Here is a 26,654-nt window from a genome sequence, read left to right as displayed (position 1 = left end):
CCAATTATCGCAAAATTGGTAAACTATAAAGATAGAGATGCGATTCTCCGACTCGCAAGAGAGAAGGGTGAGCTACAACACGATGGCGACACCGTCCATTTCTATCCCGATTTCTCGCCAGCCTTTTAGGTGCAAAGAAGATCCTTCACAAACATGAAGCAAAGACTCCGAGCCAACCAGATTCCATACCAATGCTGTTCCCCACCCGGCTGAGAGTGCAACACCGAGGGAAAACCCAGTTTTTTCAGTCCCCTGAAGAGGCGGGCGCGTACCTCGACCAGGCAGGCTGCGGTGCATCCGAGAACAACCAAGCACGCGCTAAACGAGAAAGGGCACAGAGAAACCCACCATAGGCAAAGAACATCAGCAGAACACAGCCGAAATTGAAAGACAAATCCACCGGAACATAATGTAAGGGTTAAACACACCAAGGCCACACGACTCGGGAGGATCCAAGCGCCCCTAGCACAGCAAAGTTTACGTTTACTAGTTACATGTTAGAGGGATGGGGAAAAGCGTTGAGCAAGTTGGGGGGGTTGCTCGCGAGAAACAAGAAGGGACTTCACACAAGTTCAGGGTTCACAAGTCTTACCGAACCTGCTGTTAGTACACACATGCGCCACCCGCCCGATCATACCCCGCCCAACACCTCCACAAAAAGCTCCACCACCACCACGCTCCGAACAAGTAATCGGAAAAACTCACTAGCACAAAAGGAAAAAAAGACTGCGCCTTCAACGTAGCTACGTGGAACATTAAGGGAGGCAATCAGCCAACCAAAGTAAGGAAAGGACCAATATTTACGTCGGCACAGAATCGACATAGCTTTCATCCAAGAAACCCACCTTCGTCCATCAGCCGAACACCCCTGGGCAAAAGACTGGGGATGCCACTTCTATTTTGCCTCATTCTCATCGAACGCCAGAGGAGAAGCCATCCTCATCAATAAAACGACTAACTTTAGGCTTACCTCGGAAAAAAAGGATGCTGAAGGCAGATCGCTCTTGATTCACGGAATAATCAATGGAGAAGAAGTCACTCTGGTGAACTCATACAGCCCGAATACTGATAGTCCCAATAACTTTGAATGGGTAATGACCCACTTGGACACCAACAGGCGAATCACGATTATATGGGGCAGAGACCTTAACACGCCACTCGATCCAACGAAAGACAAGTCTCGCAACACAACATCAGCCCTCTTCAAGGCGAGCCTGCAAATCACTGAAATCTGCAAAGCCTAGGACCTTATCGATATCTGGAGAGAAACACCCGAGACTACAACTTCCACTCTTGGGTTCAGAATACCAACTCGAGATTAGACTACCTTTTGGTGTCCACTCACAGCCGGCTCCAGTGGGGCGACTGCCGCATCCTCCCGAGATCACCGTCAGATCACTTCATGGTGGCTCTAGAATGCAACACAAACAATCCAAACCAAGCCTCAATGGAGATGCAAACCCAGAGCGTTGCAGGACACCGTCTTTGGAGATGAACTCTGCAAAGAAATAAAGTCTTTCCTCAACATCAACCAGGGATCGGTGTCCTCGGCTGGGATGCTATGGGAAACCCTAAAGTGCTTCATCAGGGGGGTCTGCATAACAAAAGAATGCGGAATCCTCAAACCGATAAGAGAATTGAACTCCAGCGAATCTCGACTCAAAGAACTTGAAAGCTCACTCCTAAATGACAACAGCTCACAGACCCTATCGGAGATCAAGAAAGAACTAGAGTTGTCCCGAACCACAGCTGAAAGGGAAGTAAAATTCCTAGAAAGGCATAAAGTATGCCAGTACGGCCAAGGACAACAACCCGGAGCACTCCTAGCGCGGCTCGTAACAGCTGACAGGAAGCCCACATCGATTGAATCAGTGACTGACTCCGCAGGCAACGCTGTCCACTCCACAATCGATATTGTTGAAACATTTCGCAGCTTTTACCAGACGTTATATGACAAACTATTACGCAAGCCCTGGTGAACTGATACGATACCTAGACACAGTTGAACTATGCTGGACAGACGCGGAACTTGGAGAACCACTGAACTCACCCATCACCCCCGAAGAAATCCTAGAGGCCATTAAGGACTTACCCAATAAAAAAGCACCAGGACCGGATGGCCTATCCGGCGAATTTTATAAATTCTACGCAGACCTTCTTGCCCCACTACTGCTTCAGGTCTATGAAGAAGCCTTTGCCAACAACCAGCTACCGCCAACTCTCTACATGGCTAACATAATCCTTCTGCACAAACCCGCTAAGGACCCAAAAGAATGCGGATCATACAGACCAATATCATGGATAAATCTCAACAACAACATTTTTGCAAAAATCCTAACAAAGAGACTACTACCCCTCATGCCCGCAATGGTACTAGCTGACCAGGCAGGTTTTATTCCTGAAAGGAATACATCCTTTGGGATAAGAAGAATGTTTGGAGCAATAGAGGCCCTCGATCCAGAATGCCAGGCGGTGGCAGTGTTACTGGATGCCAAAAAGGCCTTTGACTCAGTCGAATGACCCTTCCTCTTCACAGTCCTAGAGAGGATGGGCTTGGGCAAACGCTTTATACAACTAGTCTCACTACTCTATAAAAAGCCAACATCCAACATCATGCTTGGCGGGTTCCGGTCAGCTGGCATTCATCTAAAAAGAGGTACCAGACAAGGTGGTCCACTCTCCGCACTATTGGTCGCCTTAGCGATGGAACCTCTGGCCTCCGATCTACGCATGCAACATCTCCCCACAGGGTCCTCTCATTCGGCCCGCACAAGATCATCTCCTTATATGCAGACGATGTGGCCTTGTACCTCTGGAATGCAGACGAGAACCTAAACCCGGTGATGAGAGGGGTGATCCAATTTGCCCATTTCTCAGGACTGAGAATTAACAGCAAATCGGCCATCTTTCCACTTACTGCCTCTACCACCGAATTTGCCGATGACTTTGGCTTCCAGAAGCAACACTTGCATGTGAGGTACCTAGGCATCTATATGTCCAGACTGAAAGAAGATATCCTACGCGATAACTACAAAGCCACAAATCCCTACCCCTCACCCTCTGGGGCAGAGTATCACAGGTGAAAATGATCATCCTACCGAAACTATTGCATCTCTACTCAAACATCCCTCTGCTACTGTCACAAATGTTCCTGCGGCGCATTAAGAGTATGATCCTAGACCTCATCTGGGCGGGTAAAGTGGCGAGAGTAGCTTACACCACACCGACTATACCAACGTGACGGGGAGGAATGGCTTTCCCTGACATGGAACGATACTACTGGGCAGCCCAAGCCCAATTCCTCAGCCACTGGTATGCAACACATTTCATAAGACCCCATGTTTAGGTGGAGAGAGTGCTTACGACACCACACCTCCTTCGAGCCATTATCTTCGGCCAATTTCCAGCCACCCAATCATCCATTAACATCGTCACCACGACATACTCAATCTGGAGAAAGATGGCCCAAAAAAGCAAAGTCACGTCCAGATTCTCCCCTCTACTCCTGAAAACACATCCCAGGAATCCCCATCACAGCAGAAAAAATCTTCCACCTTTGGATTGAAAAACTACAACTGCATACTATGAACGATCTCTTCCCGGAAGGCACATTTCTGTCCCGGCAGCAAGCTCAGGATAGAGGAAGCAACAACGCTCTCGATACTTTCATATACTTTAGACTGCGACACTCAATACAAGCAGCTATTCCGACCTTTCCGCGACAACCACCAGTATGGCCACTACTACACGATACAATTCAAGCCCAAGGAGACGGACGCCTGGTAGCAAACATCTACAGAGCCCTCCTCAGCCAACAGAAATCGTCTTGCTTGGGTGCTAAATGGAGATGGGAAAAGGCACTAGAAGATACAATCACGGAAGACGAATGGGCCTACATACGGAATCTTACACAAAAAGTAAGAATTAACACCAGATTCAAGCAAATCCATTTTAATATCCTCCATCAAACATAACATAATACAGCGAAGCAGACTTTCTCCACCTGGCGGGTCGTGCCCACCAGTGGCCACTTTCTGGAATACTGTACTAGAAAAAACAGCTGCGATATTAGGAACGAGCCTGGAAGCCGACCCGAAGGTGGCAATGCTGTGACTGACCCACACGCTGCCCACACAGTCAGAAAATTAGCAAACCTACTACTTGTCTTGGTACGAAGGAGGGTTGCGTGCAACTGGGGCGAAGGGCCCCCACCGAGCCCACAATACTGGTTTAAAGACATTACATACTGCCAGGACGTAGAAACCAACTTCATTGAGACATCACCGCTTCAATCGCGTCCTCCAGACATTTGGGGCCCATATATAGAATACCTGCTCTCAACGACAGAAGATTTGAGCCCACTACATCTGTCCCCATCACAGAGCCCGAGCACCAGCTCCATGCATAACGTTGAAGGCACGGAAACTGCGTCACACTGAGAACTGTACAAACACATGGACAATGTCACTACGGCGGGCGGGGGGGGTAGGGGGGTTTGGGTCTCATGCCATGGCTGGCGCATGGCCAAACTGTTTTGTTTGAAAATGCTAATAAAGAAAGTTTTAAAAAAAAAAACTGAAGCTGGCCAAGAGCTCCAAGAAGATCTCTGGACTCCAAGGAAGCAGGACTGACCAAGCCTGAACCAGGAACTGCAGTGTTGCTATTTGCGGTGGACGCGAGGAGCTGAAACACCGAACAGCCACTTGTTTGAAGTTTGCCGGTTGCGAACGGTGACTGGCCCATTGCAGTGCAGGAGTCCCCAGACGTCCTCCCTCTTGTCCTCACGACTGAGGCCCAGGAACAGCAAGATCTGCAGACCTGCATAGGATCAGAAGTCATCAGCTGCACTTTTTCTTCAACCTAAAGGTACTGTACAGTCTAAGAACTTACCTCTTGTTGTGCAGCCACTTGTCCTCGTTGGAGACTTGCTTGGTTGCATGTGTAGAGTTGCTTGCAGCTTCTTTACTTCACAGGCCTAATCAGCTTGTAGCCCTACTTTGAATTTCTTCTATTCTCAAAGACTTTTTAAACCTTGGAAAAGACTTTCTACTTACCTGCAAGAAGTGCTTCAGTTCACCTTGACTTTTGCTAACTTAACATTGAATGGCCTAGGCTCCCTGAATTACTCTACTCTCTTCTGCTCATGTGTTTTGCCTTCCTTCCAGGAAAGGGTGAACTGACTTTGCATTGGGGGTTGTATTGAAAGTACTTACATACTTGTTTTATTCTGAACTCTTCTCTTTAACACTACTCCAAGAATATTCTAAATGCAACAGCGATATAATAATGCCAACAGCACCCTAGCTATTGACGTCACCCGAGGGTGTAGGTAGTGCATGTGTGTCATCCCAAATGGGTGTTTGCTGATTTAGATACCTAAGAGTGTGTATTTTTGGAGTGTATGTGTGTTTTATATTGCTCCCTTCTCAAGAAGGCTTATTCTACAAGGCAAATAAATTAATTGTTTAATCAAGAAACCTTGTGTGTAAGAGTTTATTTGAATACTCGTCACTGTGAATCTCTAACTCCCGACAGCTCACATTGACCCCTCTTGCGATAAGCCTGGCTACTCAACCAGACTACCCACCTGTGCAGTACAGACTTATATCAAAGGTTGTGTTCCTATTGCTCAGAGGTCAGGGTTGTTGTAGTGCACCCAAAGACTACTGCATTCAATCTTGCCTAACAGGAGCTCTGAACGGAAATCTCCACCCTGCCTCTCATCAAGAGCTACATCTATGGCAACACCACATATACAAAAAAAATTGATAATTTGCTTCCAAACACTTACTGCCAATTGAAGTCCTTTCAAAGTCTCCTTTAGGGCCTCGTCTTTACCTTGCGATGCCCTATACCTGGTAAACGTGTCCGAGTAAAATTTCTTCACTTCTTCAACAACCTACAAGTAGATAAGATTAAATTAGGAAGGTTAGTAGGTTTCACTTTACTTTAAAAATCAACCACAGATACAAATATTTAGATTTTAAAAAACACTGAATATTAGGGGAGGCATCCAGAAGAAATTTCGTGAGCCTCCAAGAGCACCCAATATCATTAAGTACATTTACTAAACCCACCTATCTTTTGCCAATTTGTCAATTGCACAATTTATTGTTCAGTGAGGAAGAAAAGCTATTACAACGAATGTACTGTAAATAGATCATCCTTTGCAGAGATATTTGTAACTGGTTTAAGATGAATAAGCGCTAGTGCGTATGCAGAAAAGACAAATTCAATTAAAAGTGAACACAGTTAAGGATTGAACCAACAAGAAATTGTAGAAATCTAGATTAGGATTGTGTTGGGATGCATATTCAAATTGGCGACCCTCCCAAACGATTAAGATGGTGGAAATTATATTAACGTGTAAGAGGGTGATGTAAGGAGGCAGTGGGGAACCTTAATGGAAGTAACTGGCTGGAGACAAGTATTGTGGAAGCTTATACAAGGGAAACTAACCATTATCCTTGCAATGCATGTGCGGGACATCTATAATGTGAACTCTGTACTCTAGAGTAGGCCTGAATCCTCACAGGCCGTGTTCGAAACAGAACCACAAAGCCCCTTTTCTTGCATATCACATTCCAATTCCCAGGCACGATAGGGAACACACACATACACCCACATATAAATGTAATTAGTTAGCCCTTTGAACAATTAGGCAGGAATGCAAGCAGCCAAATGGGAGAAGGGCTTAGGCCCAGTACAAAGGCCATACTCCTGGGAGCCAGGGCAGAGGCCTTGAGCTGCCAAAACATGAGCTGAGATTTAGGACACCAGTGCCCACCAGTATAATGGTCATTCTATTTGAACTACCAAATTTAACTCTTAAATCCTTTGTAGATGGGATGAGTGGGACACCAGGCCTATCTCTTGAGAGGGGTAGCATATACAGGGTGGAGCAGAGAGCAAGGCCTGGGATTTGTACAAAGTAGAGCAAAGGATGATGCCAATGCTTCGAAGCAACGATGGGGGCACCTGCGCGTCTGGGGTGAGAAAAGAGTTGCTTTGTTTGCAAGGAGTTCTCTGCAGAGTTCATGTCGACGACCAGGTGCACAGCACATGGTTAGGATTGAAGACTGGGTGGTTTAAGTTTAACCAATTACTTTGCAGTGCCCGGAAGCAGAGGCGGTTACCCACTTGTGAAGGAGAAGATGAGACAGCCAATTGGAGAAGGGTCCATATGTGAATATTAGCATGTAAATGGGAAGTAGCCAATGAGGGTGGGGGGTCTGGGGGGGGATGAACAGTATATTGAATTAGTCATGATTGAGGATTTAGGTTTATAAGGTAAGTTCACTTTGATGGAGAGCTCTGCAGCTGTGGACCCGGTCACCATCTTTTTTCTATACAACATAAAGCTCTTGTTCTTCCCAAAAGAGATTGCACCTTGCCTTTTCCCCATGGAGAGTTGTATGGTTGTTGGAGTTAGTGACTCTGACATATCCCAGACTACCCCCGCGAAGACAGGATTCCTGGCTGCACATCCGAAGGGGATGCACCCATCTGCAGCAGAGCTTTGAGAGGTTTACAGGAGCTGTGTTCTCAGAATTCCTGTCTGTTCTTTGGGGCGGGGTGCTTTCCCGAGATTGTGCAGGCTGTTAATGGGACCCCATGACAGAGGACTTCGGGTGAACATGCAGTGCACCTTCTTTGGAGAAAAACAAGTGGGTTACGGGAAGGGAGTACGAGTATGTGTCGAGTGGTGTGTGCGTATACTGAGGAAGGACTGGACGGCTAGTTTGAAAGACCACGTGGCATTGTATAAAGTTAACTAAAGTATTATATAGAGGACTGCGGTGTAACAGGACCCTTTTCTACAGTATTAGGGAAGAAGACAGCACTTTGTAACAAAGGAAAAAGAATACAGATAGAGACCCCATTTATTTAGTGGGTCTGGTATTTATCTGCCAAGTATAAGTGGGGGGCGTAAGAATGAGATGTAGTTGTGGTATAGGCCCTTGTGGGCCTGGGTCACCTCATCCAATATAGAGGGGGTGTTGGAACGAAAAGGTACGTTTTTGTGATTTTTGTTAATTTTGTGGTGATGAGTAGAGGCTGGGGGAGAGCCTGGTGTGTTGGGTGGGAAGGTTGCAAATTGTAAATGAATGTGGGTTTGAAGAAAGTGTGAAAGATTGAGTATTGAGGTAAGGGGTGGGTGTTGATGGTTAGAGTGGGAAGAGTACTGGGAGGTTACGGTTTTGTGTTTTGAGGCGGGGTGATGGTAATATTGCAGAAAAGTGACCTTGGGGTGGCTACGATGAGCCAGCAACCCTGCTGGAATATGTCTAAACCCCTTCCTTTGTATAGAGAAGAGAAAATAATTCTGTAATCACAAAGAATCGCTGACGGAAACGAAAGGAGGGATGTATAAACCCTGGTCGGAACAGGGAACAAATAAAAGATATTAAAAGGTCATATGTACACATTTTTGGCTGCTAAATAGAAGGGGAAAAAGTTGAAAAATAGTTAAGAAAACGGGGGAGGATTTGAAAGGTGTTACTAAATATCCACTTAAGGTGATGAGCGAGTTGGTCAATCCTTGCGCCCCGATAATTCCCAGTGCTCCTGTACTGCCCTGTAGAGGCAGTTCAATGTCCTCCATTAGGATGTTATCCTACGTTTGCTGCATCAGGGTACACAAATCGCACATATGTTCCTTTGCCCACTACAGCTGCCCCGCACCGTGCCGGACCGATATCATAACGTTCCTAACCCTACAGCGTCTGACAATAGGGGGGGGGGGGGCAGAACACCAGAAGGAACCAATAAAAAGAGTTGGTAGACACATTCAGGAAGGTGTAAGGCAAGTTAGCCAGACTAAAATTGGGCAGCAGAGATGGACAACGCACACCTGTGGGAACAGATGGAGGGCCGGAGACATCTTGTTTAGAATATATAGCCTGGCTCTTAAGGATGTGCATAGACAGGAGGCGGCTGGCCAAAAGTTTGGACTATGGCACGGGACGGTCAGACAATGAGTAGGCCTAGAACCGAGGACCAGTGGTATACTGTAGAGGAGGTGGAAGAAGAGGAGAAACCACCCATTATTGCTCTGCGAGTAGAGGTTTGTGGGGATCTAGGTTATGAAAGAGAGACGTATGGCAGTGGCTAAGAGATCGGTGGTGGGGGGGGTGAAAGAGTGGTGAGACAGTAGGCAGTTTCCATTTTTCCACAAGGGACCAGGTATACTGCAGTATATACCAGGGTCCCATATAATATCATAATGACACTCCATCTGTCACTACTGGAGAGGATAAGTGGATGTATGCTTTTAAGAAGCAAACAGCTGGCACAACTTTGGCAGTAGGGGATTAGAAAATTCTATTGGTTTCAATTCTGGGGTGATCAGGCTGACAAAACATGGGTTAAAGCTGGGTACCCAGGTGTTGAGTTGGGCGATGATCGTCATGATGGAGGGCATTTGAATGACATTGGGTCCCAAGTGTGGACGGCACAACGGTGCTCTTGCCCAGACATGCCCGATCTTCAATTGCTCATTGAACGATGCGAGAGGAGGACCCTGTTCAATATATATTATACAGGAAATGTGGAGGGCAGAAACAGGAGATTATTGGGATCGAGCTATTCCATTCTTATATTTTGTTGTAAAATAGGGACTTCTGAAGGAGGTACAGAAAGCCCTCGATAAGATGGTGGGGATTGAGGCAAAGGGTTCGGTGGAAATTCAGTCCATTATTATAGATCACTGCAAGCTGTTGAAAGAAAAGGAGAAGGAAGCAGGGCAGCGGACACAAGCAGAGCAAGCAAAACTGGTTCAGAAGATTTTAGCAAAGGCTGCATTGGAAGGGGCTGTGGAGACAGTGCAGACAGAAGGAGCGGATCAAGCCGGCATGCCACTGGCACCTCTGAGCAGCTGAAAACGATTGGGCAGGTGGGTATCAGCCCCAGTATCAAGAGGGGTACCCAGGATAGTCAGTGAAGGAGTTTAGGTGTTTGGGGGCTCGGGGAAGGGGAGGTCACTGTTGGCCGTGTGGGCGAATAGGTCATTTTTCAAGAGAATGCAGAAGTAGGCAGACATTTGCTACCCCCAGCAACAGAAGTACCCTTATCCCCAGGGAGGTTCAGCCCCATACCCCCAACCTTACAGACAACCACCCCCAAACTGTCCTATGGTGCGCCATGGCCCAGCATCCCACCGGCTCCGCTACCATCATTTTCACAGTTGTCAGCTCCAGATTAACATGCCACTGTATGCAGTGCCCTCAGATACTGAACAATAATGCACTGCCTAATGGTAGACACACATTATCAGGGGGACACAGTGGTTGGAGGGAATACATTGGTTTTTCCAGGAACTAACATATCCAGACTAGGACAGCCCATGGAGAGCCTTAGCATGGCCAGTCCTATCAGTCACTGCCGACCCAGAATAGGAAGCCTTGGTGGACATGGATAAGCAAAAAACCATTCATTTTGATGGTGACGCAGATGCCACCAAATTGTGTATTTGTGAGGGAGGATTCCCTTTGTCAGGCGAGGTCATGGATGCACAGGGCTTCTTTGGGGTAATTAAATTGGTTCCCATTACCAAGAAATAACCCATTGAGCTGGGGACAGAGGCGTGGGCTCCATTGTTGTACTCTACCGCAACCCCAAAGTAATTTGTTGGGCAGGGACATTTCAAGTAAGCTCAACATAACCATATCATTCACTGAAAGAGGTGTGGTGTGTTCGACGCCGGTTGTGTACTGTGAGGGTAATGTTGACCTTGCATGTATTGGGTATTGATCCAGCAGCAGCGAGAGGAATACCAACCGCTCTCAATTGTTCATATACGCTATTACAATACTTCTCAGTGCCACAAGTAGCTAACAAGTGCTGTTGTGTACCCTGCACATTTTTGTTTAGGCCAGCCCAACCTCAGGAAGTAGTTGCAGGAACGATTAGAAGGCCTGACATAGGAGTTCTAGTGTCAAAGGACAGAATGGTGTTATTAGCAGTCGATTCTGACAATGGGGAGTAGCACACAATTTTGTGCATCGATCCTACTGTTGACAGATGTCTCAGATGAAGAAATGTTTGACAATTAAGACGAGGGGGAAAATATTGGAAGTGTCCCCTGTGAAATTCTGATACAATATAGGCATGTGTCTTGTTACATTTTACTAGAAGGGGATGCCCCCTCTTTTGCTTCAGAAGATTTGTCTCAAATACCTGACAAGTTGTGGATCAATACTGCATGACGTAGGGCTCTTACAGAGTGTTGCACCAATACGCACAACACTAAAACTAGGTGTTGTGTTGCCCAGAGTTAACCAGTACCCTTTATCGATGGCAGTGGAAGAGGTAATTTATGACACCATAAAGGCCCTTTTGCATCAGGGTATTATAATACCATTTAACTCTGTAACAGCTATTTACCCAGTGAAGAAATCAAAAGGGGCTAGTTGGAGGATGATTCAGGGTTTGCAATCTCTCGAGTGCAACCAGAAGTTCCTGTGGTTACAAACCACGCTACGATATAGTGCAACATACCCACTGAATTAACCCTTTTTACTATAGTGGATTTGAAGAATGCTTTCACAGTACCTTTACATCCAGATTCACAATATCTCACTGCATTTCCGTTTGCCGGGAGCCGATTTCAACATACCAGACCTCAAGGGTACTGCGAATCCCAAGGCATTTAGCAGGGTTTGAACTTGAGGATTTATGAAACATTCAGGTCCTTAATTCAATATGTAGATGATTTATTGGCGTGCAGGACTACTGAAAAACAGTGCAGGGAGGACTGATGAGGGCACAAATGTGTCTGGGATGAAGGTAAAAAAGTAGCTTTGTTTGCAAGGACCAGGCTGACCAAAAAGTTATCTGCCGAGTTTGTTGACAACCAGGTGCACATCACGTGGTTAGGCTTGACAACAGGGTGGTTCATTTTAAGTTTAATCAATTACTTTGCAGTACCGTGAGGTGAAGAGGCTGTTACCCCCGTGTGATGGAAGAGAAGATGGCACAGCCAATTCGAGAAGGGTATATAGGTCATTATTTTTTGGCCCTCGTCTCACCGCCTGCCACTCCAGAGCTCAATTTCTGAGCTACCTGGCACAGCAATCGTGAATCGAGCTGCACTGCTTCAGTTTGCGGTTTCTCCTGTAGTAGGTGTATTTTGAACAGCATAGTGGCAAGTGCAAAAGAAAACACAGGAGGACTGAAGGTTTGTCAAGCCCCTCATGTAAGAGCTGAAGGTTAAATATAATTAGCATTTGTGTGGAGAAATCTTAGACAACTCCGCCTCGGGGCACTCGGTGCTATCAGGTTTCAACCTGGGTGGATGCAGCTCACCAGAAAGCATGGAGCACAGTGGCCAAAGCAGGTGACAGACATGAGAAACTAGCAGACTCAAACATAAGAAAATGACAACATCCTAGAAGCTAGAACCACAGGCTCGAGAATGAGATGCCATCAAGCAACTCCCAGAGCATACATATGCAACCAGTTTTGCAGAGTGAAGCGCTGTATGCTGAGATACTGAGTCCAACTGCCAGAGGGTACCGAAAGAAAACTTTTGGTGAGGGAATTGAGAGGATCCATTTGATGAGCATAAGTACATATGCCGCGGGTGACGCCTGTAGGGTCTTTACGGCCTGCAGTTAATGGGGCTTTAGTGTAATAGCACCTTTTTGCATCATATTTACAGAGGTTTGTGTGGCTGGATCAGGTGACAGTTTTGACTTTAACTTGCCTCTGCCTACTGGTGTGTGTGCTTTTTATTACCATTTTTTCTATTGGGAAATCTGCAACCAGAGTATTGGTGTAAAACTGTTCTAGTGGGCATTTACAGGTTTCCATTCTTGGAGCCTCTGACGATCTGGGCCAACTGCTGCTTCTGTTTTTATTTAGAGGTGGTGGCAGTTTACCTTAGACAATTAGAATGGTTAAAAGGAAAGCAGAGAAGCTGCTCTTAACGGGGCAAGCCAGAGTAAAATCTCAAGGTTGTTCAGGCCCATCAAAGAAGTGGACTTGCTGATGCCTGAAATCAAGGGTTTGCTATAAGATATTGATGGAATGGAGATGGGGGCCAAACTGAACTGATTGAGAGAGAACCCAAAAAGAGTATATAGCAAGATTTAAGCAAGTTGTCAAGTCTCCAAATCTAATTGTGTTCTTTTAGACAATACTGTGCATTTAATATCTTTGTGACATTGAACAGTAGCAACCAAACTACGTAAAGGTAATGCAACTCATATTTGGAAGGACGATTGCCCCATTTTGAAACTGCTCCAAACCCTGGACAAGAATGAGGCAGAAACGGATTCTAGAAAGAGTTCGGAAAGGGGGGTCCTTTGGTATTATCATTGAATTTTATCCACAGGATAAGCAACAGAATCTTGTTGCCCCGTTGGTAGACAATGTGTCTCAGTTGTAGCCTGTTCCCCACCCGCCCCAGCTTCCCTTCTTCAGTTGCCCCTTTGATGGAGTTAGAGGGGATAACAAGAAAATGCTGCTATTTCCAAGTATTTCTTGCACTTACCGTTTCATATTCCCAATTGAGCCCCTTTCCATTGAGGCTCAGCCAGTAGACTGCCTGATGGAACCTTTGGCTGAATCTCAGCGGAAGGTTGAGCTGTTGGAAATGGGGTAAATTGAGTGGGGCACAGTGATCTGGGAGGAGAAACTGGGAGGGTAGGGGGGGGGGGTTTCAGACAGCCTGAAGATGCGTCAGGATGTGGGTTCTCAAACCTGTTTTAGTGATATTGGTAAATATTTAAACTTGTAAGCTGAAGACAAAAGTTGAGGAAATGCCTATTGACCTTAAAGAGTCAATTGTTCATAGCATTGGTAAATGGTTGAGAGAGTTGATGAAATTGAGAAGAAAAAGTGGATTCTTTAGGAGATCCAGTCTTCACAGACTCGCGATCTTACCCCTTGGTATCAGGAGTCCAGTTCGGACATGGATCCCCAAGCCACTCGGGCGATTCAACAGATTGTCAAAGAACTCTGTACAAACTAAAAGGAGGTAGTACTATAAAGCTTAATGGTGACCAGCTGACTGCCCCCAAGTGTGGTCCGGGGGGGCACGATGGGGGGGGGGGGGGGGTTTAACCTCAGTATTCGCCTTCCTGGCAATTCTATCCCTCCATGGACAGCCTCTAATGCACTACCATTGGGAAGTTCCTTGATTTCCACTGGGCATACGACTGCCCCCAACATTAAACAGAGCGACACTAAGCCCTCAGTAGTTCTGGTAAATGTGCCTATGCTTACCTCCCATTCTTTTGAGGATTCCAAACGGTATCCGTAGTATTGTTAGAAGAAAAACAAAAAAGAAAAAAAAAAAACGGAATGGTATAGTTGTTCGAATGTCGGCTGTACAAAGTTTTCGTACAGCTGAAAATTTCAAATATACATACCATTCAGTGCCATTATTGTGAACAACGGGAGCGGAGGTTTCCCTGTTCCCCCCCCCCCCTCCTCTCACCTCCCCCAGCCTCGTTCACTAGAATGGCATCGAGCGTGTCCCCTATTCCCACTAAAACAAAGTAAAAAGAAAAAAAGAAAAACAAGGATTCTGCGTCGCCAAGTCCATCCACGCAAGTGAAGGGAACCAGCGTTGCAAAGGGATGGGGGCGTCGGCAGCACACAATGTGTGCTGCCAACAGTTGAGTAGGAGGCGGGTGGGGTAATTCTGATTTAACAGAGGGACGCATTTCAAATTCGCCATTTCCGAATTCAGCAATGACTAATTTGAAGTTTCACACCTCGGTTTAATCAGATATCCATGCCGAATCTCTTAAAAACAAATGTATACATTGGACCCGTCATTCGAAGGGTTGTCTTTCTAGTATAAAAAAACACAATATTTTGCACTGTCTAAGAGTATTCATGCTGAATACTGATTTTGATTTTATTCAGGTGTTTTTTACATCATGGTTTTTGGTTGAAGGACTCCTCAGTATTGATCGCATATCCTATTCTCTTGGGAAACATTCCAACTTCCCCGAAAACCTGCTTAAAGCATTTAACTGATCAGCCTTTTGTTAGCTATGTGAAGGTACTTCCCTCACCCCAAGGCCACAGGAAGGACTATTGGTAACACCCAAGGCACCAACTCCAGCGACCTGGTAAAGTGGGCTGACTGGCTAAGGTGGATGGTAAATTTGTGGGAGATACACTATTACAGATTACTATCATGGAATATAGTGGGATTTAACAGATTACCCGACATTCCAGATTGGTGTGTTTATGTGTGTCATTTTCAGATTATAGCACTGAAAGAAACAGGTCAGCTGACTCAAACCTGCTTCAAGGGTATCAGACCTTTCATACGCGCTTCAGATTGAACCGCAGAGTGAAGTTCTGGGACAACCAAGATCAGTCTTGGGGAAATCACGCCCCGATAGCCGTTTCTTCCACTAGATCATACCGTTGGCCCTAGAATCAGCCTGTAATTTTTAACCTCAACCCGAGGGCCTCTAATGGCGATTTGCAAAAGCTCAACCTGCAAGGATGACTTAAGGGCCACAACAAGAGCTCTCTTATTACATCTTTATGTCGGGCCAACTGGGTAAGGGTTGGTCATTTTCAGATTTGTGAAGAGTGGAAAGTGACCATCTCTCACTAACCCTTAATAAAGCGGGATGTAAAATGGGGTTTGGTAACTTCCGTGCAAACCTGAATCAGCAGTCTGCGTGCAGCTATATAGCCATGCATGTAAATTGGTAATATGGGTCAAATTAATTAAACCTGTTAGGGAGATGAATCATTATGTTTCCTCCTCTCTCCTAATGAGACCTCCAGCACTTTTTGCTGGACTTCTGGTGCTTTTTCTTTAAATCCTAAATAAGTGGAGCCTTTTTACACTAATTCATGAATTCTTTTAGGCTCTTGTCTTTTGGAACTATATTCTTTGCATGTTACCTATACTATGAAGTCTGTCTGCTCCATAGCCCTTACAGGCATCTGTTTTACTACTGCAGCACACAGCTCCTTAATGGCAGGGATGCTAGGGACCCCGAGGGACCTCCAAGATTATTTTTTTATATCCCCAAGTAACTACAGTTCGTAGGGATAGAGAGATACTTTGTATCTCTCCCACAACTCTATAGTCCGAGATTGGCACACTTCAGTGGAGTGCCAAAGGGATACCTAGTATCCCCCTTCTCTCTGCTCCTTTGACTTTAGTCACAGTCAATCACCTAGTTCTGGCTGGTGCAGTGGACGTGTTCTACTAACTATGGTTTATTTTTGGTACCGCAGGCTATGTCCATAGCCTCGGCGGAACACAATAAGGGTACCCAAATACCAACTTGCGTCCCTCCTTTTTTCACCATTACTAGCGTGGTTGTTTGTCAGCCCTTCTACCATTCTGGGAGGAGGCGGCCTCTGTGTGCGTTTTGCCTTTGGTGGGAACTCTTGGATATCCCTGCCTAGGCTCCAGTGTGTCTGGGCAAGCAGGAAGTGGGGGAGGCGTTTTCCACCCCCATGTCCTTTATCTGTGAAAGTGCCTAAACAGGTCCAGCTCCCACGGGGGTGGGGGGGGAGGGGTGTCTGGCTGTCCTGACTGGACAGCCAAACCACCCTTTCTGTAAAATGCTGAGAGAGATTGCTGAGGAGTGTGTGCTGGAACTGTATAAAAGGTGAGGCTTCTGGAGTGAAAAGCAAGTCATCCACTGGAAGCTTAAGTAACTGAAGATGACCAAAGACACCTGCAAATCCTTTGCCATGAAGCGACTTCTGCTGTGATGATCCCATTTTCTGTGCGACAGAGGAGTGCCGAAGAGGATGGCTCCTTCCCATTGGCTGGTGGGAACAACCAGTCCCAAGACGAACTTTGAAACTAGTCATCTCCCAAGGTACTAGGAGTTTACAGAACCCCAATACCAGAAGACCTGCTGCCCTTTGAGTTCATCGTTGTGGAAAGGCTGAATCCGTCCAAATCTTTGCTGAACCTGTAAGGACACTCAAGAGATCTGTTCCAATTCGCCCAGACCTCCTCATCAGAGCGTGGGACTGCAGGAAGCAAAGAAGATTGACCTGGCGATCCCTGTCCTTTGTGGGTGCTGCAGTAAAGGCACCAAAACCACAGAGTGAACCAAGAAGTTTGTGAATGTAGTGCTACAGGTCCTCCCTCGAACTGCTGCTACGAGATCCCATCCATTGTCCTGCCTTCAGTCATACCAAGGAACCCGGAGGTCGAATCCAGAGATGGAACATTGCGGAGCATCTAGCAAAAACATTTTCTTCTAACCTAAGGTACTGTGGGGAAAAAGGTATTGCTTACCAGATTCCAAGAAGTCGCTCCAGAGTGTTGGAGTGCACATAGAGGTGTCCAGGGCAAACCCCTCTTACCTCAGACCCAAGCCAATACTTGTGTCCCATCCTGGAGTCTATTTTAAGGTCTCCCTTGTTAGTTGTTAATACTAGAGACTGGAAGAAAGTCACAGGAACTCTTCACAATTTGATGAATTGTCAAGACTTCCAGCCCTTTCTGAACTTCCTTTAACTAGGGTTACGTTTGGGACAAAAGACTTACTATGCAAAGAAACCCTCTCTAGAACCAAGCTCATGTTGCACTAACCCTTCCCCCCCCCCTTTTAAGTGACTTCACTATGTGTTTTCAGAGTAAATGCATTACTGTATAAACCGTTCAAAACACAGCAGTGCGTAATAACCGATAATACGATAACATTGTCTTTTCACAATGTTGCTATAAATGTAACCGCGAACAAACACAAAAGTAACAGTGCCCTTAGCGTATTACCAAGTATTCCTAAGTGTTCTAGTATAAATGTCTAAAGTATTTAAAGTGATTCTGGTGTAACTATACTAGTATATACTTTTATATAACGTAAAAGTGCTTCTTTGCTGTAGATTCATTGTGCTTACCTATAGTTCACATCTTCTTAAGATAAGCCTGACTGCTCTGCCACTCTACCAAGGTCCTGAGATAGTACAGACTGATACTAAAAGTTGGAGATCTACAAACCACTGGGATAGTTTACTAATGTCTTAGTACCGGTAGGACTTTAGGAAAACTCCCCAAAACCCGAAAACAAGCCTTATATTTATGCTTCTATTATTGATAACCTCAGAGCTTTCTGTGATGAGAAATCTAGCGATTCAGTAATTTTAAAACAAATAAGATTCTCAGACTACGTAACCCCCTCATAACTCCATCCCTGTAAGGATAGTTAAGAGCCTTAAGTAAGCAAGGTTGGTACAATTGTGTATGCCATTCCGCCAAACAGGAAATTGTACAGTGCATAAATTCACCTTCGGGGTTGGATAGGCCAACATTGCGTATATTATGAACGAAGTATACAAATCTGACAAGTCTTAAAAAGCAAGTTTATTCAGGGGAAATGGTGTGCCCTCCAAAATGGCCTTCCATCTGCAGACTATACCCCATTTTGGAAGTTGGTCTCAGATAAAGACCTGAATGGGCAACATAACTTGCAGTGTTGGGTCATTGAAGAAAACGGGTGGTTGTATTTTCTGGGCTTATTGAGACTCTATTCCCCTCCCTTGTCTCCGTTTTTCCTTTTGCCTATGGTGCCTTGTCAGTTACAGTAGATGGTGATTGTTGCTCTCAAATCTTTGAAGAATGGTGAAGCGGCAGGTCCTTACCTTAATCCCATATAACTGCTAAAAGGGGAGGTGGACATTTGGATCCCTGTCCTATATAAGGTTTTTAATGCTATTGTGTGTAAGGGGGTAATTCCAACCTTCTGGCATTTGGCTGTGATTTTACCAGTGTACAAAAAGGGTGCAAGATTCTATGGGCAACTATTACCCAAATTCCCTCTTGGACAGTGCTGGAAAGTTATCTGGTGAAGTGATTTTAATCATCTCCAGGAATGTGAAGATAAGGAATGTATAGTCTGCGACTTAGAAGCTGGCATCAAGGAAAATAGGAGGGGGGGGGCGAGACCAGTGTTTTATTTAGTTTTTGTTAATTCAAAAATACAGAGTTTTAAAACATACTGTGGTATTTAGACCCAAGGACTACGTTTGATTCAGTCTCTAGAAAAACTCTGGCAGATCCTTTTAACATGCAAGGCCCCTATTAACATAATTATTATTATCCGTCCGCTATATTCAGAAAGTAAAGCCAGTGTACGTTACGGGCTGGGAGGATGTTAGGGAGAATTTTCATTTAAGTGCTAAAATCCTCCCACCGTAGAGACCCCCCCCCAGTTCTTTTGATGGACTTAGGACTTATACATTTTTATCCTGGAGTGAGACCTCTTTCTCACTCCATGTGTTTTGCCCTGATTTGGATTATATGTTTTCACTGTTTTTGGAGTCTGACAAACTCCATAGGCATCTACTTTTTGTATGGTGACAGCACCTTCAGTGCAGGGTCACAGAAATACCTTTAGATTTCTCACACAGTTTAAAAACCCTTTCTTGGGTGACCTACAGTTCCCAAGAACAGTAAAGTGAAATTGACTTTACTTAGCTTTTCTCTTTGTAGGTCCAGTTCACACCATCTTACATGGAGTGCTGGGGGGGTTACCTACTAGCCCCTTATCCTACATTGTCATGTAACATTTTTGTGTTACCCTCACTACGTTGAATGGCTAGTGGCAGTGGTTTATTTTTTGTACCATTGTGCTTTTCTAGCGCAGGCTGAACCCTCAGCTGTAGTACAGCACCTATGGGTAACCATTTCGCCAAAATGCCCCCACGACCCACCCACCCCCCCATCTTCTTTTGCCATTTTCGGTTTGTGAGGTCTTTCTTGGGTTTTACTCTGTGTGTTGAGACAGACTCGAGCCCTTGGTTTGTCTTTCCTTTGGCAGGTTTCAGTCCTGAAGCCTGCCCCTGGCTCCAGTGTATCTGGAAGCACAGGATGTGAGGGAGGGTCCCTAAACTCCTCTTTTCTTTGTCTCTAGGAATGCCTGAATGCAACCAGTCTTGTTTGGCTGACTGGCTGTCCTTTTAGGATAGGTCCTATCAGCATGACCCGTTCCTGGTGCATCTTGTTCACTATCCTGTTGTGAACGGGAATCAGGGGAAAACGCATAGGCAAATCTCCTGAACCATGTTATCCAGAGATCGTTCCCCCTTGGACCGTCTCTGTGGGTACCTGGAAGCAGAATCTGGGCATTGAGCATGCGACAGTGTTCTTGCAAGCGTCACTCATGCTCTATGGGTAGGTGCAAGGCTCTGCTGAGCAAGTCTGCCAGAAGATTGTGTTTCCTGGAACATGTTGCGATGGTAAACAGGTGGTGTTTGAGTGCCCACTTCCAAATGTTATGAGACAAGTTGGAAGGACGTGAACTGTCTTCCCCTTTAAGTGTTTGGGAGGCTTTTATTGCTTTGAACACCGCCAGTAGTTCCAACAGATTGATAGGTTTGGATGCTAATGAAGGGGACCACATGCTGTGCGCTGTCCGTTTTAGGCCGTGTGCTCCCCACCCTGACAGGAGTCTGGTGAGAGTGGCTTCTATTACAGGGGTGGTGAAGGATTAGACATGCATTACTTACCGTAATAGCATTTCTGATTGGATCTGCTTAGATTCACATGCTGTGCATATGATACGACATCCAGTGCTAACCGCAGAGTATTGCATCTCATCTTTCGGGGACCGAAAGGGTACGTCGGCATAGGCGTGTCTGTAACACTATCCCCATCGTGACGTGTAGTGTACCCAAAATCCCTCACGTGTCGAGGTCCCTCCGATTGTATTTTTTCTGCCATGAGGGAGCCCAAAGCGATTATGAGCGAGTACATGAAGAGAGAAAGTGATAAGACGTCTACGTTCCTTCCACCCCGAACAGAGCGGTAGGGAGGGTGCATGTGAATCTAAGCAGATATAATCAATCATCAGAAATGCTATTACAGTGAGTAATGCAAGTATTCAAATGCTTGTTAATCTGCTTAGAATCACATGCGGTGCATAGACTAGCGAGCAGTACCCGGAGTTGGAGGTGGGTTGCGAGAAGGAACAGTAGAGAAAAGATGTCTTAGTACTGCTTGTCCCACCTGAGAATCAGACCTAGAATGCACGTCTAAGCAATAGTGTTTTGTAAAGGTGTGTACAGAACTCCTGGTTGCCGCTTTGCAAATGGTCTCTAGGGGGACATTTGCAATTAATGCTATGGATGCCCCAGTGCCACGAGTAGAACGTGCTCTACGCTTGAAGGTCAGTTCTCTTTGCAAGAGTGAAACATTGTGATGCATTTGACAATCCACCTTGAGGTAGCTGATTTAGAGACAGGATCCCCCTCTGTACCAGCTGCCACTGAATCGAAAAATTGTTTTTCCTCAGTAGTTTTGTTCTTTCCAGGTAAAACATGACTGCCCTGCGCACAGCTAGTGTGTGTAGGCTTCTTTCGGCAATGCTAGTGGGATTCTGGAAAAGGGTAGGTAGTTCAATCGATTGGTTCACAAGGAACTTCCGAGATGAATTTAGGCGCAAATCTGGGATGCGTGCGCAGAACTACCTTATCCCTGTGGACTGTAACAAAGGGGTCTAGAACCGAAAGGAGCGTGGTTCACTAACCCTTCTGATAGAAGTGATAACCACTACGAAGGCCGTTTTATAAGTAAGGTCTTTTAGACTTGCTTTATGCATTAGCTCAAAGGGAGATCCTGGTTAAAACCACATTTAGATCCCATCCAGGAGCTGGGTGAGCAATGGGAGGATAAATTCTTTTAACCCCTTCCATAAAGGCCTCAATCACTGGTATCTTCCACCATGACACCTTTTGTTGCTGCGTGGTGTAAGCTGAAAGAGCAGCCAGATGAACCGTCAGGGAATTGAAGACGAACCCTGTGTCCAACAAATGCGTTCGGTATAGCACAATGTGTTTGGGTGAGCAATCGATGGGATTGACGCCCTTGGTATTACACCAGGTAACAAAACATTTACATTTGCTGGCATAGCAATAACAGGTGTTAGGTTTCCTAGCGTCCCTGAGTATGTCCATGCACCTCTGAGGGAGCTGTAGGTGTCCAAACTATGACCTCAGGAGCCAGGGGGGGTTTAGCGTAGACAAATAACCCTGACCAGGTTATCCAGAGACCGTTCCCCTTGGAGTGGTTCTGGGGGTACCTGGAGGCGTAGTCTTGGGATTGGGCGTTCTGAGTCGCAAAAAGGTTGATGTCTGGGAAGCCCCATTCTGCAAAGACGTTGGACACGATGTCTTCATGCAGACGCCATACGTATTCTATGGGCAGAGGGGAAATCTCTGCTGAGCACGTCTGCCAGAAGATCGAGTTCCCCTGGAAAATGTTGGGACAACAGAAACATCTTGTGTTTGAGAGCCCACATCCAAATGTTTTGGGACAGCTTGGATAGCCCTGAAGAGTGAGTGCCCCCCTGTTTGTTCAGGTAATACAGGACTGTAGTGCTGTCTGTTAGAATCAGCATGGTCTTCCCTTGTAGTTGCATCTGAAAAGCCTTTAATACCTTGAACTCTGCTAATAGCTCCAGTAAGTTTATATGGTTGGATGCTACTTGTGGGGACCACACTCCATGCGCTGTCTGCTGAAGCAAGCAAGTCCCCCACCCCATGAGAGATGTGTCTGTCGTCAGTGGCTTCCACTGCAGGGGTGGTCTCATTCCTAGCAAATGCACGGCTTTGCGCACCGTCACCTCCCGACTGGCTACATATTGAGGGATCTGAAAAAGCACTTTCTGAACCTTCTCGTTGGAGGATTAAAGCTCACAGAAATTGTTTTGACTGGGGACTAAACTGGATTTTTTCTCATTGATAGAGAAACCCAGACTGAACAGAAGGTCTACGATCTTATGGGTGTTAAAAAAAAAACATGTGTCGTACGAGTCCCCTGTTATGAGCCAGTCATCGAGGTAAGGGTAAACCGGGACGGACAGTCTGCGCAGGTGTGCTGCTGCTACTGCCAGTGAACACCCTTGGCGCCGAGGCTATGCCAAAGGGGAGCACTTTGAATTGGTAATGCCTGTCCACTATCATGAACCTTCGATATTTCCTGTGAGCTGGCAACATTGAAATATGAAATTATGCATCTTTCATGTCCAATGTTGCCCTGTAGTCCCCCTATTTCAACAGTGGGATCACTTCCTGTAGTGTTACCATGCAAAACTTTTGAGGTATTTATGAATTTGTTTGCTGGGCGCAGGTCTAGAACAGAGCGCATGGTGAGGTCCGTTTTGGGTACAAGGAAGTACATTGAAAAAATACCCTTGTTTACCTGAAGAATAGGGACAGCTTCTATGGCGTCCTTTCCCAGCAGCGCTTCCACCTCTTGATTCAGGATCTCCAGATGGTCCGGTGAGAGGCGCTGTGAGCGCGGTGGTCTGAATTGTGGATGTCGGGCGAATTCCTCACAGTACCCATGGGCGACAGACCTTATGACATTCTGGTCTGAAGTTATTGCCTCCCATGCCATGAGGAAAGTTGTTAAGTACCCCACGACCGGGGTGACATGGGAGGGGACCTGGATCCGATCGTCATTGCTGACCAGAGGCTGCAGCTCCTCTAGGTTTGGGGCCTCTACCTCGCTTTGCCAGGTCGCTGACCCCTTGGTGGGTAGTATGCAGGGCTTCCTGATGTTTGTCAAGCATTAAAGTTTCCCGTGCTATAGTTGTTCTGATTTGCACAGGACTGCCCTCGAAAGGACCGAAGAGTATTACCTCCCCTCTGGGGATAAGGTCTTAGAGTAATTTGTTGCTGAGACTTAAGTCTCATGCTCTGTTCTGGCTGTTTCTATCGACTGCCTTTCCGAAGAGGTCAGTTTCTTCAATGGGTTTACTGAGGAGAGCAGCCGGTGTCTCAGGCTTAAACCCGGAGGTACGAAGCCAACCCTGCCTCTTAAGTAAGGATACCTGGGCCAGAGACCTGCCTGCTGTTTCAGCCATGTCCACAGTGCTCTTTATTACCTTCTGGCTTACTTGCCTGCCTTCGGCCACCATAGTGAGACGCTTGGACCCGACGGGCTCAGACCTTCATGTACTAGGTTCCATTGAGCATCAGCATAATTCGCCAGAACCGTAGTGTTATTCGTTATGCACGTGGTATATGCGGCAGCCGAGGTAACCCGCTTACCTAAGGCATACAAACTCTTGGATTCTCTATCCGGAGGCGCCTCCCCCATAGCAAAGGGTACTCCTGCCAGTTTCCGGTGGTAGTCACTACCAGGGAATTGGGGATGGACTGCCCTTTAATGTATTGAGGGTCCGAAGGAGCTGGGCAAAATAACTTCTACTCTTGGATTCACTGCCCCGGTCTGAGCTGGTGACACCAGGGAGGGGGCCAATCTTCTTTTAACAGAATTAAGGAAGGGGAAAAGCCCGGCTAGAGGGGGGTTTCTCCTTGAGAATGTCATCTAAAGTCCTGCTCAGGCACCGCCTTTTGAGTAGTGATTTGAAAGTGATCTGCTGCCTTCCTTAACATGGCATTGAAGGCCATTTGGTCGTCTACAGGCGAGACCGGGCGAGCCGGAGTGGGTGCAGGAGAATCCAGGCAGAGAACATCAGTGTCCTGATCTAGTTGGGGGAGCGTCCATGGGTCCGTCCCCACTTGGTGGGTTTCTTCCCAATTGTCCGTGGCATCCGCCTGGTCCTCATTGTAGCCCTGCAGGAAGGAAGGGTCTTTATCTTCACTGTAAATGTCTTGGTAAGTATCCATTTGAACAATGTCTTCATGATGGACGGGGACTGTGGGCTGATCATCTTGGAAATGTGAATCAGATTTAAGATTAGGTTCTCCACGCAATCTTTTCGGGGAAGGATGTTCAGAAAAAAAAAAAATGTTTCAAGACGATCCATGCACCCTTCAAATTTCTCACTTGTCCACCTAGAGGAACTGGAAGGTCCTACGGGTGGAAAAACGTCATCTTCGGCCCCTTGACGCCGGAATTTGTCACTCAGGGTGTTGGAAAGAGGCTCTTGACTGTCCTTGTAGGTATTGCGAGAATCGGGACACCATGGCTCATCTATAGATTTGTCCGCGGCCTGCCCCATGTTTTCCGACGGACTAGGTATAAGCCCAACCGCCAAAGTAATTCTTGCGATACTGTATTAAATTTCCGCTGAATCGGCGCGAGTTAGTGGTTCCGAAGGTCTATCAGTAGATTTACCGCCTACCACGGCGTTCGAGGGCCTACCGGTAGGTTTTTCGCGTTGAGCCCTAGCCATAATTTGTGTGCCTACCGGGCCTTTTGGGACCGTCGAAATTCCGTGCTTTGATGTGTGAACTTGATTTAGGGGTAGCACCCTTGTTTGTTTTGGGATGCCCAGTCAAACGCTGCTGCGGATGTGGGGAAGGCTTTGGATCTGAATGATCTGAGGAATCCGCCGAAATTTTCAACGGCCCTGCTGGAGCTTTCACCTTTTTCAACATACCCGTCGAAATAGGTGGAGGAATGGTATGTTTAGTGTAATGCGTTCTTTGTACGCCCCTGTCGCCGGGTGTTGTCCCTGAAGCGAGACTAGTGTCAGGCCTTGAAGGGTCGGGGACAGTCGTGGCGGACCTACAAGTGTCCGCCTCGAGGTCTATCACATCCGCAACGGATGTTTGGTCATCAGAGGTGCCCCGTCACTTTCAGCGAGTGTGGCGGTGGGGGAAGAGGGTTCCGCCCGCGACATGCCGTACGCGGCCCACCGGTTTACACAGCGCTACTTAAGACTCTTAGGCCAAAGGAGTTTACAAGCCGCACACCACTTCTCGTCGTGATCTAAGGGGAGACAGGAGTTGCACGTTCTTCCACGGGTATCTGACCCTACACTTAAGGCAGAACCTAAAAGGAGTCCCTTCTATAGCAAAAGGGAAAGATGACCAGACCTAGAGGGTAAAGAGGGGGGAAAGAGGAAAGACATAAAAGAAATATTGCCACCCCGACCCCACTCTCCCTACTGTGAAGGCCAGCCAGAGGGCCCCGCCACGTGGATGCATCAGCCGCCGGATCTTAGGCACTGAAATCCACTGCCGTAGACAAGTCCCCTGCAGTCTTCGTCGAAGTTGTTCTTGCCATCAAAATGACTTAAGGGGTAATAACCGACAAGTCGGTTTAAGATAAACAACGTCTCTTATGTAAGAGCTCCGCTATAGGGCGACCAGTTATCTGGGTGAAAAAAAAAACAATCTGAGGGACCTCGGTGCGTGAGGGATTTTGGGTACACTACACGTCACGATAGGGATAGTGTTACAGACACACCTATGCCAACGTCCCCTTTCGGTCCCAGAAAGAAAAGATGCAATACTCCGCGGTTACCACCAGATGTCGGACCATATGCACAATATGTGATTGTAAGCAGATTACCAAGCATCAGAAACAAAGTCACTCACCGTAGTGACTACCTTACTCCTAGTGCATAGTTCCCTTGCCCCCATACTTGTGGGACATTGTGTCCTTCGGGACGGGACCACTTTTGTAAAAAGCATTAAAAAAATTCAATTGATGTCCTATTTTTACGCAGGGTACCGCACGTGGCCGTGACCCCGCCCTCCTGAGCTCTGCCCCCGTGCATCACCCTTCAGAGCTTACTTTTTAGACAGGACAGCGGGCGGGCGTATGGAGGAAAGGGGACTATGGATTAGGAGTAAGGTAGTCACTACGGTGAGTAACTTTGTTATACTCCTACATCCCATCTCCTTTCCTCCATACTTGTGGGAGATTCCCAAGCACGCACCAGAGTTAGTTCGGGTGGATGGAGAAAACCCTTTACTGGAAAAATGTCTTAGCAGCCTGGCCAAAC

The 26,654-nt window shown here is 46.5% G+C and overlaps 1 protein-coding gene across 2 annotated transcripts in view; it reads right to left on the bottom strand.

Annotated features, from left to right (window-relative positions):
• LOC138513465 (CD9 antigen-like) overlaps positions 1-26,654 on the bottom strand; it is a 314,801-nt gene that overhangs the window by 75,564 nt on the left and 212,583 nt on the right. For both annotated transcript variants that reach the window (XM_069628336.1, XM_069628337.1), the window contains exon 5: positions 5,792-5,899. In XM_069628336.1, the coding sequence (XP_069484437.1) occupies positions 5,792-5,899 (108 nt within the window). The remainder of the gene's footprint in view (positions 1-5,791; positions 5,900-26,654) is intronic.

Source organism: Ambystoma mexicanum, chromosome 12 (assembly GCF_040938575.1).
Source record: "Ambystoma mexicanum isolate Mex_15411 chromosome 12, UKY_AmexF1_1, whole genome shotgun sequence".
NCBI classification, from domain to species: domain Eukaryota; kingdom Metazoa; phylum Chordata; class Amphibia; order Caudata; family Ambystomatidae; genus Ambystoma; species Ambystoma mexicanum.
This window is presented reverse-complemented; position numbering and strand designations above follow the sequence as displayed.